Source organism: Lepidochelys kempii, chromosome 10 (genome assembly GCF_965140265.1).
Source record: "Lepidochelys kempii isolate rLepKem1 chromosome 10, rLepKem1.hap2, whole genome shotgun sequence".
NCBI classification, from domain to species: Eukaryota; Metazoa; Chordata; order Testudines; family Cheloniidae; genus Lepidochelys; species Lepidochelys kempii.
Window position 1 is genome coordinate 53,937,475 of NC_133265.1, and position 12,991 is coordinate 53,950,465.

Consider the following 12,991-nt stretch of genomic DNA (forward strand, 5'->3'; position numbering starts at 1 on the left):
GCACAGCAATGTATGGGGTGGGGATGACGGTTGGTCACCTGAGGGCAGGGCAGTAGAGTTCAAACTGATGGCCAGAGAGGCGAGAACAGGCCTCCGTGGGACACCTCCCGGAGGCCAATCGCAGTGCTGTAGCCACAGCACAGAAACCTCGATGCCTCTCCTCGGGGTGGCTTTTTTAGAGCTCTGCATCGGCGCAGTTTCTGCGCACTAAGTGGCTTGGCAGTGTGCACACCTCGGGAGTTACAGTGCTCGTGTGTGTGTTCATCTGATTCTGGGGCTGGAAGAACCTAGCCCTGGGGAATCTAGGTCCTGCAGGAGAGCTCCATGGGGAGGGAACTTGCATCAGGGAGAAGTAGAGCTCCATATGAGAACACAAGTGACACAAGCAGTACATTGATAGAAGGACAGAAACCTCCCCAAACTGCCCAGAAGAGTAACCCTAATAAATGAGCATACCCCAGCTGGTAACAATGCAGCAGGTGTTATTCCTATAGCTAAATCATCTGTTAGCAACTGTGTGGCCTTGGGCCTAGGGCACTGGAGTGGGACTATTGTGCCCTGGGTTATGGTCCCAGCTGAGCTGGTGACCTTGGGCATGTCAGTGCCAACTTGTGCCTCAGTTTCCTCATACGTAAAATGGGTATACCTAGCCTGACATCCTTGATAAAGTACTTTGTAAGCTAGGGATGGAAAGCGTGATCTAAGGGCTGGGTATTATTAAGAATAGCCTGGTTATCTTGTGAACTCCTTGAGGGTGGAGGGAGACTGTCTCCCCTTCTGTGCTCCACACAGCAGGCCCCAGCGGAGGGTGCTCAGTGCAAGGCTGACGCTGCCCAAGTGCCCTGCCTTGTGCTGGAGACGTGCCCTCCTGTGGGAGGCTGCAGTGCGCTTGGAGGTGCGGCGCTGTGCAGGCTCACAGCACATCGCTATTTAGCTCAGGAACAAAGAGCGCGAATTGACCGTAACTCCCTGCAGCCCAAACAAACCACCAACGGGCTGGGGCAGCAGGAGGCGAGGGCTCGATGCTGTGCAATGCCCCCCCTCCCCGCCGGAGGCTGCCAAACCCCGGTGTGCCCAGCCGGCGTGAGTCAAAGGGCTGATGAGTCAGAGGCAGCCTGGGGTGGGGCGCTTCTCCTCAGGCCGCCGCAGGCTGGGCGAGGGGCGGGGGAGAGGCTGGGAAGCGCCAGGGGGTGGGGACTAGGCCAGACTGTGGATGTGGCTCTGTACAAAATCCCCACCCAAGCTGCCGTCGTCTTCCCTCGCTGAGTCCCGAGGAGCCCGGCGCAGCCTGTGCTTTGCCCCAGGTAAGTGGCCCCCTCCCCCCGCTTGGCTGCCCGTGCTGCCCCCGGCCGGGGGGCTAGCACCGCCTGGGCATTCGCGGCGGGGGCGTTAGCGAAGAAAAGCGCCCCGGGGCACCGGGCGGCTCGTTTCGCAGACGTTGTTTCTGAAAGTTTTTGTATTTGAAACAGCCTCGCCGAGCCAAGCTCTCGGGGAGCAAGACCGTTTCCCAGCCGAGTATCTGCAGGGGAGCTGGGCTGTGTAGGGCTAGGAAACGCACCGGAGTTTCCTCTGCCAGGGACACACCCCGCTTCTGATGTTCCAGATGAAATTTATTTTAAGGAACCCAGGAGGAGGTGTAAGGTAACTGGAGCTGGCAGAGGACTCCGGAGAGAGGGAGAAGAGGGGAACGGGGAGAGGGGCTGCATAGAACAACAGCCTTAGGAGGCAGTAACTAGAACCTGTAATAAAGTAATTAACACAATTGCTTATGCTACAAATACCAGACTCTTCGCTAGGCTGCTAGATGTTGTGGCTGTTCGTCAGAGAAATCGCCAGACTGCAGTGTTGGGTGTGGCCTCCAGGGAGTAGCGTGTGTCTCCCAACTCTCCCCCCCCCCCCGTCTTTTTAAAATTTTTGCTGCATTGTTCTCTTCCCCCCCTACCTCTTTTTAAGGTGGTTCTCGGTGTTTTGTTGCACAAGCAGGTGGTTTCAGATGATCAAATAAGTCCTGTTTTTAAACTTGTTAATATGAAACTACCGTATTGATATGTCAGTATTATCCTTGTCTGGGGTGAAGAAAAAGGGGGTTTCTTTAATAACCCCTACCAGGAGGAGTTGGTCCCAAAATACTAAGAAGTCATTTAAGAACTAGTTCCCTTTTCTTCCCCTGTTAAAGTACATCAAGGCTTTTTGAATGAGTGATTTTTGCCATAGGTAAGATTCACTTTTCAACCAGAAGCTTTGCAGAGAAGATTTATTTTAGATAATTAGCTGAGCTTTAAACTTTCAGTTTAAATGCAAGTTTCATTCAGGTGTAACTAAGCTAATGTTAGACATAACAGAACAAAGTGTGACCACCACACATAACCTGAGTAAATGGGCCCCACTTGTGGGGCTCTGGGTTACAGAGAATAGAATACTTGCTCAATCTTGCTTTCTCAGGGTGTGGTGGAGCAGGGCCACTGTTGCTATTCTAGCAGTTTCTGCCCCTGCAGTCTTCCTACACAAGTAGCTTTAGATAACGAATCTCCATAGCTGAGCCTCACTTCTCCTCTTATACCTTCTTCCCCCAACCATGCAAATGTACGTGCTGTCTGGCATGGACTATTGTAGTGTGGCTGGGGTGTTCTGTTTTATGTCCCATTTCCCCCATTAGCAAAATTGCTGAGGTTGTGCTGCTCTTTTGGCCTTGTGCATCGGTGTCAGGATGGGAAGGCTTTGCACCACCCCTGCTGTGGATGAGTGAGGAATATAACTGGAGGAATACTAGGGTGCTTTCAGGGAGGCCATGTACAGATTTGGCTCATTACTGGACAGTTACAGGACAGTTTAGGGTTCACTATTCATAAAACGATTGCAATAGTATGCATTAGGACTCTGAATAAAGAGCACTTTTGTACGTGGAAATAAATGAAGACTGAAAGAGGTGACATAGTTACTCAAGGTTAATGAGTACTTGTGGCACCTTAGAGACGAACCAATTTATTTGAGCATAAGCTTTCGTGAGCTACATCTCACTTCATCGGATGCATACTGTGGAAAGTGTGCATCTGATGAAGTGAGCTGTAGCTCACGAAAGCTTATGCTCAAATAAATTGGTTCGTCTCTAAGGTGCCACAAGTACTCCTTTTCTTTTTGAGAATACAGACTAACACGGCTGTTACTCTGAAACCTGTCAAGGTTAATGTTCTATGCCATTGAGAGAGTTCAGTTGAAAGATGCACTTAGTCCTATACGCGGACATTGCCTGCTTGTCGAGTTCCTAAATTAAGTGCAGGGTAGGTTTGTGGTAAGACAGAGATCTCCTTTTTGGGTTGATGTTGCGGGATTTGTATGTTACTTCTGTTGCTTGGTTTGGTGGTACGCTCACTGGGGCTGTTCAGTATTTTTCTAGTTGCTCTTTTATGGAATGGTTTTTAATAATAGGTTTTCCTGCAGGATCTCAGGAATATTCTATTTTAAATATAGATATAGAGAAGTCCTAGCTTTACTGTTGGTTAAGCACTCATGTATGATATAGGCAATTGGCATATTCCTAAAATGGAACATCTACCCCTCCTGGATTACGTAGTATTGACCGGTGGAAGAGTGTGAGTCTTAAGATATTGTGCATTGTTAATGGATTGAAATAACGTTTTTCAGATATGGCCTATGGAATCTTTTCCTTTCAAGTTTAATCAATTCATAGCGCAGACAGGGGCTTCATTTGTCCTCCTAAGCTCTGGGGTACAGCTTGGGGACACAGCCTGACCTGCTGTATTTCCAGTCACCATCGTGTTCAAATAAATATGACTTTTGGTCCTTGTTCAAAGACATTCTGTTCCTTTACTTTTTTGTGGTACTTTTCTTCCTCTTCCCCACTTTCCCCCTAGCCTCTGAGCAAAGCTCCCCTGTTGCCACATCCTGTCTTGGTTGGAAGTCTTAAACCATATGGACTTTTGATTGTAAGAGCTTCCATTCTTTCATTCTCTATTTCTTTGCCCCACCTGGGAACACCCTTTCCTGTCCTCCACGTTTTCAGGGTAGGACCATAGGTTAGCTGCCTTCTCACCGTGACTGCTGCTTGTTCAGTCAACATCTAGAATTTTTTTTCTGGAACCTCTGCATGTTTTCTTTCATGACACATCTGAACTGTGCTCAGAAACCAAGAGAGCTGAGGCTGTGTCTAAATCAACATGACCTCCTATAGCATTATCACCAGATTGCCCGATGGTTGTTATGTGGGTGGGGTTCAGACAGAGACCAATAACAGTGTGGGCAATTGACCTGCAAGTATCTGAATGGCATCTTCTCTCAGCAAAGAATAACTGAGGTCTCTCACTTCTCTGTGTATTATTAAAATAAAGAAATAGTGAAATTGTGATTCAGGATCACATGATAGCCTTCTGAAAGAAAAACAGATTGCTTCAGCTCGTCTACAAGTATGAAGTCTTGCCTTAAAGGTTTGGGGATAGAGGCCCAGATTCCTTCCAGTTTAAAAAAGAGCAAGACCGTGCATGTGGTTTTTATTTTAAATACATCCAAATCCAAACTGTATTAGTCAGAACTTCACCAGTAACAAGGGGGTTTACTTGAGGACAGCGAGTGTGTCTTGACTGATATGGGGCCAAAATTCTAATGAAGGAACTTGTGACTATCTTCACATTTATTCTGTAATTGAAGATCTTTATCTGCAACCTTGATTTTACAGAAACTCCCATTATGCTGCCAGTTTTCTTTTGATTGGCTTTTGGTTGCTATAGCATTATTTGGTTTCTCCATGAACATACCATTTTCAACTGTACAAGAGGGTGTGTTATCTCAGTTACTGGATTCCGTTCAAGTTTTATGTTCCAACAAGCCTGATTCAGTGTGGTTTTTATTTGATTTAGAAATGGCAGGCTTGCAAAAAGCTGTCTGGCGATTGTTGCTGTGTGAAAGACTTTAGTGCAAATGCATTCACTTCAGCTTTCAGTGGAGCTTTTTAGTTCTTTGTGGCATGCGAGACCAAAGGTTTTCTTAGTCATATGTCTTGATGATCAATTTTAGAGCATCTTCAGTACAAAGATCGCCTTGTTTGTAACATTAACTTTTATTAAGAAATAACAAGTACTTTGGCTTTCATAATGTAACTGCCATATCACAATCCTCATGATTAAGGCTTGTGCAAGACCTTTAAGTCTTTCTCTCTGTTGCCTCTTTTTAAGGGTTGGACCTGGATTGTTCTGGATTTCTGTCCTAAGACTGATTATTTCAATGCAGTGGATGTTATCCCAAACTTCCTCCCTTAGATACTATATCTTAATTATTCCATAGGAAAATGAGCGGAGTTTAAACTTTGTTCTTTTCTCACCGAGATTGTTCCAGACGGGGTGGGGGCTGAAAAGAAATAAACATTCATGATGTTGTCGTCTTAGCCAAATATAATACTGTTGCTAAAAATATGGTGCTTGGGGGATATGGGCAGAGGTAGGTTTTATTTTTGTATTAAAAGATATAATGCCTTATTTCTTACCTTACATAACGTATTACACCGGGCCCCTTCTTTCAGCAATACCATATAGTACTGCAAAGGTATCTAGGGACCAATGCTTTTTTTCTTTTGAATGTTTTCCTGACAAGATCATCATGGTCTTTAGCAGCACTGGCTGATTGTATCTTCTCATCCCATCTTTTGATGTGAGTGACAGAGAGGGTTGTTTGCTTGGTATCAACTCTTAGAACTCTCATCTGCTTTCAAGAGAGCCACACTTGGAAACTGGGTACTGTATTGTAAGGGGTTAGGATATACTAACTCAAGGATGAGGGAGAGTTTCCATCAATTGGGAAGTGGATGAGAATTCTTCTAGAGGGAGTCCCACCGCAAATCTCTCCTGTTTGGAACTCACGGACTCCCTCAAACGTGAGCTGCCTCTGAGCTATTGGCTGCCCATCTGACTCTTGAGTGCCAGGCTGGCAGTTGGAAGACTGACTGAAAGGACGTGGGCAGGGTAGGGTGTCTGGGAGCAGGGAGATGGATCAGGGGAGCGAGGTAATGGGGAGGAGAAAGAGGAGAACTAGCAGCAGGAGGAGCATTGCTGAGGGCCCCGGGAGGGAGGAATTCAGAGGGAGGTTGAATATACTCTCGTTCAGTTTCTTGGTCTAGTGTACTGAGGACAAATATCCTGATCCTATGTGTGCTAAATTTGTGCATGCGGGTGATGTACAGGCAGTGCTGTTGGTCTAAACGTGCAAATGTCTAGTTTCCAACACTTTAACATAGCGTACTGCCTAAGATTAGTGGTATTAGCAGGGGTACATTTCTCACTTGTTAGCAGAAATGCCTCTGTCTAATCTAGCTAGTTCCTTTTCCCTGTTTGACATTTCCACTAGATTTCTTGGTGCTGGTGTCCTTAGAAGGCAACCTTCAATTTTAACTGATGAAATAGTTAATGCTTATTAACTATTTATTAATTATTAATAAATATTGTTAATGGTCTCATTACAGTTGGTATGGCAACACCCATTTTTTCATGTTCTCTCTGTGTGTGTATATTCATTGGATGCATGCAGTGGAAAGAAGTAGGTTTTAGCCCATGAAAGCTTATGCCCAGGTAAATTTTAGTCTCTAAAGTGCCACAAGTACTCCTTGGTGTTTTTTTTGTTTGTTTGTTTGTTTGTTTGTTTTTTTTTTTTTTTTTTTTTTGCTTATTTCAGTGGCACCATCAGAAGGTGACACACATGGCTACATTTCTCTCCTTGCTAGTGGAATTTGGGAGCTCCTACCTTCCTGCCAGAATTTCAGGAATGCAGTGATGTTGCCCAAACTCCTCCCATTTACACCCCTCGAAAAAATTCTCCTCCTCTTACTCATGATGATTTAGGACCCTCCCAATCAAACAATAGTACTGCCCAGGCAAAGAAACCAGACTTGTCAGGGAAAAATGGTATAATGGCATCAGCTTGTCCAATTGACGTGTTCGTTTTTATAGAATCTATGCACATTAGGCTTATTTTTCATACATCTAGAAGTATGATCATATTAGGTGCTTAAAAACCAATAGTCTTTGGAATTTTAAACACTTCAGCATGCTTAGTTTCCATCACCAAGTATTGCTGAGAAGGAAATTTGTTGCCTTGGCTGTGATGTGAAATGGATAAGCTTTTTGGCAACGGAGGCTACCCCACACAATGATGCAGATTATCCTACTCCATTGCATTGTTCCTTTTGGGGCCTGTATTTTGATGGGGTCCTTATTATTTGTGATCTGATACTCATACTGCTAATCACTATTTGTGCCACTGGCTTGTAATTTATTTTTTTTAGTAGCAATATTAGAAACTGTTTAACCACTCAAGTGCAAAGTAGTAAAGTTAGGCAAGTGTTCTGGCTCAAGTGTTCCAGATCAAATAGCATCAGCTGTTTCTGTAAAATACAAATGGCCTCTGCGAATTTAAGTTATTTCAAGACTTGTGATTGAGGAATTTAACCTCTGAGTTGCAGATCATTTGCCTAAAGCAGTTGTTTTTAATTGCTTTTTGGCAGTTGTCTGGGCCAAGGGTACAGTTTCTCTAAAATAACTTTGTTGATACTAAAAAGAAGTTGATCAGTGTCTGTGTGTTCAAAAAATCACTAATGTAATATCCTTACTGTGGTGGTGATCTAGCAAAGCAGTCATTAGAGTATGACTCTGATTTTTAGGAAATGGCCCTCAGTTGATGAGTGGTATTGATTTGGAAATGTGTTTGCGGGCTTTTTGGGTGGTGGTTTTTTTGTTTTTTGGTAGGAGTTCAACTTACTGGAGATCTGACAAGTCTGATTTCTTTGCCTGGGCAGTAGTATTGTTTGACTGGGAGCGTCCTAAATCATCATGAGGAGTAGAATTTTTTCAAGGGTGTAAACGGGAGGCATTTAGGCAACATCAGTGCATTCCTGAAACTTATTGACTGAAATTTAAAAGGTCAGCAAAAGTGATTAGACTAATAATAGTCACCTACTGACACATAGGAGAGTGAAGACCAATTCCTATCCAGTTGTGATGTATGCCATTTACTGTATACTCTTGAGATACTCGCTTACTTGTTACTTCAGCTCTTGCTGGATTGTCCTAACTTTGGTGTGATGGTATAACAGGGCTAGTTTAATGTGCTGTAGCTTGTTGGTTAAAAAAAAAAAAGTTTATGAAGTCTCTCTCTCTTTTTTCCCCCCTCCAGTTTCCTTTCAAGATGTCCACGGTCCATGAAATTCTAGGCAAGCTCAGCCTTGAGGGAGATGTAAGTATCACTGTGAGGAGCTAGAAAAGAGATTTGGTATGACTTTTTCTTAAATGCCTGTCTTGTTTCCTTTCCAGGATGCCTTTATTAGGGTTGAGACCGAACTGTACTGATTGTAAGGTGAGGCTATAAGACTCCACATAATTGAACTGACCCAGACTAAAAGCTAGGCCAGTGATACTCCATCTCTGGTGTGAGAGAGAGATGTGACCCATAGGGCACCACACATCTCTTGCGGAGTCCCTGGGTTTAATTAAGGATTCTCCAAAGCTGATGGCTTGGTACTTGTGCTGCTTGACATGTTAAAGGCAATGCGGGGAACTCTGAGTAGACAGACTAAGACGAGTTGGTGTGATTCCTCCCTGCCTCTCCAGATGGACAAGAGGGTTAGCAGCAGGAAGGGGAGGGAAACATCGCCACAGTTTATGCCATCCAAACAACAAGAGAAGTGAAGAAGAAAGAGAAAAAGACCGAGATTGGGCCAATTCCAGAGTTGGTGTATAAGTGGTGTGTGTTAGAGCTGCTCAGGAAATGCTTTTTTTTCCTACATCATTTTTTTTTGATGAAAATGGAAGTGTTTTCATTTCATTTTCATTTCAGAAATGCTCAGCTTTTTGTTTGAAAAAAAAAAACCACAAAAAAAATTGAAAAACTGAAATTTTTCAGTTTTTGATTACTAAAAGTTGAAAATTTTGGTGGTTTTTATTTTTGTTCGTGTGTGTATTGTGGTTTTTTTTGTTTGTTTTTTTTTTTTTTGGTCAAAACACCAGATGTGTCCCTGTTGCTCCTCCCCCCCCCCCCCCGCCATTAATTTTCTGTACAAAAAAACCCCAATTTCTCTCTCCTCCCCTGCCCGCCCATAATATTCTACCAGGTCTAGCATGAGGCCATGAATGTTAGCAGACTTGTGCTAGCTTACCCCATGTCTGCATTTGTGTTAGGGTATTAGTGGAGCAGTCCCAGAAAGTCACAGGTGGCTTTATGTATGATCCATGATGTTGCAACAGTACATGATGATGATATCACAATGGAATAGCAGAATATTGTGCCATAAATTCGTGGTTGCCTATGATTGTAATCGGGGAGGAAGTGAATCCCAGCTCTGCAGTTCTGACTGCCTTCTTCTTCTGGCTGGGTACATTTTCATGGCTGGTATTTGCAGAGCTGTTTTGGGTGACCACAGACTTTTTTGCCTATTTTTGGAGCTTGCTCCTAATGCAAGTAAACAATAGAGCTGGGTTAATACTGCAAATATATTCAGTTCATTAAAAACTTCTTTGGCCATTCACATTTAACCATTAAAACGTAAATCCTAAATAATATCAGAGAATTGTCCAGTCAAACCAAACATTAAAATTAACCATTAACCAGACCCTCCCAAAATCGGATAATTTCAAGTAATGAATACTGTGACGCTTCCTGGAGTTGTGAGGCACCTTGCTACCATCTGCCCTTAGTGTGAGAGCCTTATCTGTGCTTGCTCTGGGTCAGTCCTGACTCCACCAGCCTTGGGCAACACAACGCTCCCCTCTAAGCCTACCCAGGCTCTTCTCTTCTCTGCATATTATTGATAGGCTGTTCCAACTCCCGAGCCCTCTGAGCATCTCCCATGAGTGTCCAGCTCCTGGTCCACTGGCTACCCACAATATTCACAGATTTGCTGCTCCCAAAGAAGTAGCATTCTCCAGTTTACCAGTTTCACCAAGATCACTTACTCAGATCACTGCTTCGCTTAACACGCTGCACTTAGGTATGTTTTATAGTGAAAACAAGCAGCAGTTTATTTAACAAAGAGGAAAAAATTCAAAAGATCTCAAGTAGAAGTAATGGAAATGTAAAATTCATTGGCTGCATTCTAGAACCTAGACGTAATGAATATTTTCTTTTCTTTTAGATCAAGGGTCACCCCAAAGTCCTTCCAATGGTGTTTTTTTTTTTTTTCCCCCAAGTAGACCTGGATGTATTCCTTTTTTTCATGAGACAAAACATGCTGCCAGCTTGTCCCCTACGTGAAGGCTCCTGAGTCTCTTTTTTCCACCCCCAGTATACCAAAACAGTCCTTTGATCTTTATTCATCAGCCAGGCACTCTCTTGCTCTGTGTTCCTTTGTATAGATTTCATAATCCCTTGTCAATTTCACAATCTTGATTAGCTGGTGGCTCAGTATGTAAATAGACTCCTTGTGAGCCACAATGACCAGACAGAAAGATAAATGTCTACCGCACTCTGTCAGAACAGAACCTGTCGAAGGCTACTGCTAATTTCAAGGCTTCAAGAACATAATTTCCAGTGTAGATACATAACTTCTTAAATGTTATCCATACAGATGATTTACAATGATTAGGATGACTAGTGAGCTGCTGTCTCTCGGTAGAGAATGGTCCAGACAGTGATATTTGTGCCTTTTGCCTCAGATCTGTAGGGAGAAAAGGTTTTTCTATACATGGAAGTTAATTCAGAATAAGGGAAATGTGACTTCAAAGTGAATTAACTGTTCCTGATTAACTCTGTGTGGAAACTCTTATTCCAGACTAAGCATGCCTTATTCCAAATTAGCCTAATCCACAAAACTAATTTGGAACAAGGCACTTGTAGTCTGGAGTAAGAGCATCCACATGTGGAGTTAATTAGGAATAGCTATTCAGAATAACTCCCTGCATAGACAAGCCTTCTATGAGGATGCCTCCTTGTTCCAAGGCATAATAACACCCATCTCCCAAGCAACTGCTCTTAAGGATGGTCCTGATTTCTCATGTGGAACTTGATTTGGCTGCTCTCTCCAGCCCTGCAGTATCTCAGTCTTACCCTCAATATTCTCTGGAAGGAGGAGGCTGAGCTGAAGCTAACTCTATGACTGCTGGTAGAGTCTCAGTGTCCTACCACAAAGTTTTCAGAGGCAGCATTGTCTTGTGGTTAGGGGAGAGCACTGCGAGTCAAGAAACCTGGATTCTAGTCATGACTCTGCCACTGGCTCTATGTGACCTTGAGCAAGTTGTTTAGGCCACAGTTTTCAAAAGTGACTACTGATTTTCGGTTCCCAGTGTCAGCTATCTTTAAGAGACCCTGATTTTTGGCAAGAGTTGAGCACCCTCCTGCTCTGAGAATTAGGCTCCTTGAAGATTTCTCAATCTGGGCACCAAAAAACTGAGGCACTCTGTCATGCATCACTTGTGAAATGTTGGCCTTTACCTCATTTTCCCCTTTGTAATGCACTACCTTTGTGAAGCATTTGGTGATCCACAGCTGAAGGGCACTGTGTAAGTGAAAAGCATTTTCATTCTCTGCTCTGGTTTTACTCAAATTGCCCATGTTGCTTCCACTTTAGGGCTGAAATTATACCTTTGGATGCATGAGCAAGACACTGTTCAACTCAATAGAAAGACAGTAGGAACTACTTGCATATCCAAGGGCAGCATATGGCTTTGAGTGCCTGAGCAATTCGGGAAGAACCAATCCTGAAACTTAAATGGGACCATTTTTTCCCGTCTACATTGCAGATACCATTTGTCAGCCTAATATTCAGTTCCAGTGGCTCATACAATGCATAGGGAGGGAATGAGATACCAAAGTGCCATCTCTCACCTTGCTTTTTCAGCTCTAACTCTCCTGGGCTAATATGGTTAGCTTTGCCAGGTTATCCAACTATGCCATGTTAATCAGTTGAAACCTTCAATTTTGTATTGTGTAACACGTGGGTTTTGTGGTAGGAATTTTTCAGGCACACTGATTTCTCCAGGAGTGCATTAAGCTTTTCCACTTACTGTTGTTGGCAGTTAAATGTATCAATTCTGGAAAATCATGCATCCTGTGGTGTGGCTCTGGGCCAAATTCTGGCTGCTTTGATTGAAAGGGCTGTTAATGGTAGGGACAACAATGGGTGTTTCATTCTGTAATGTTTTTGCTTCCCTGTCTCTGCAGCGTAGCTCAGACTTTCAAAGGAGCGCACAGTGTGTATGCCACTGTTTTATTCTGGGTAGATAGTTGTGCAGATAACTTTTGTGATGCTTTTGAGGATGCCTTGAATACATGCCCTTCTTTAACAATTTGACCTTAAAGCAGTGGTTCTCAACCAGGGGAACATGTACCCACAGGGGTATGCAGAAGTCTTCCAGGGGCTACATCAACTCATCTAGATATTTGCCCAGTGTTACAACAGGCTACATAAAAAGCACTAGTGAAGTCCATACAAATTTCATACAATGACTTGTTTATACTGCTCTATATACTATATGCTGAAATGTAAGTACAATATTTATATTCAAGTTGATTTATTTTATAATTATATGGTAAAAATGAGTGTGAGAAAGTAAGCAATTTGTCAGTAATACTATGCTGCTTTTATATTTTTATGTCCATTTTTGTAAGCAAGTAGTTTTTAAGTGAGGTGAAACTTGGGGTATGCAAGACAAACCAAACTCCTGAAAGGGGTACAGTGGTATGGAAAGGTTGAGAGCCACTGCCTTAAAGAATTTGAAGGTACAAAGGAAATAAGTCTTAAGTGTTTGAAAACCTTTGTTTATTATGTGAGCCCCCTGCTGGTGAATTTGGGTAGAAATCAGGCCCCAGGCATGTCAAAGCTCCCTGTGTGATTACTGGGGGGCTTTCAAGATGCACTATACCCTGAAAATAATGCTAAAAAGTTTTTGATCCTGTAAAATGCATCGGCTGCTTAGAGCACAGCATTTGGTTCACTGTACATAACTCATTCACTACTAATTCTGATTCCCTACTCTACCATAGTATTATGAGCGATATGAAT

At 43.3% G+C, this 12,991-nt stretch overlaps 1 protein-coding gene across 1 annotated transcript in view; it reads left to right on the top strand.

The window, feature by feature from the left end:
- The first annotated feature begins 1,220 nt into the window (after positions 1 to 1,220).
- The window catches only part of ANXA2 (annexin A2), a 51,227-nt gene continuing 39,456 nt past the window's right edge, over positions 1,221 to 12,991 (top strand). Inside the window, exons 1-2 of the mRNA XM_073303640.1 lie at positions 1,221 to 1,304; positions 8,173 to 8,232. Coding sequence (XP_073159741.1) covers positions 8,185 to 8,232 — 48 coding nt within the window. The 5' untranslated portion in view covers positions 1,221 to 1,304; positions 8,173 to 8,184. The remainder of the gene's footprint in view (positions 1,305 to 8,172; positions 8,233 to 12,991) is intronic.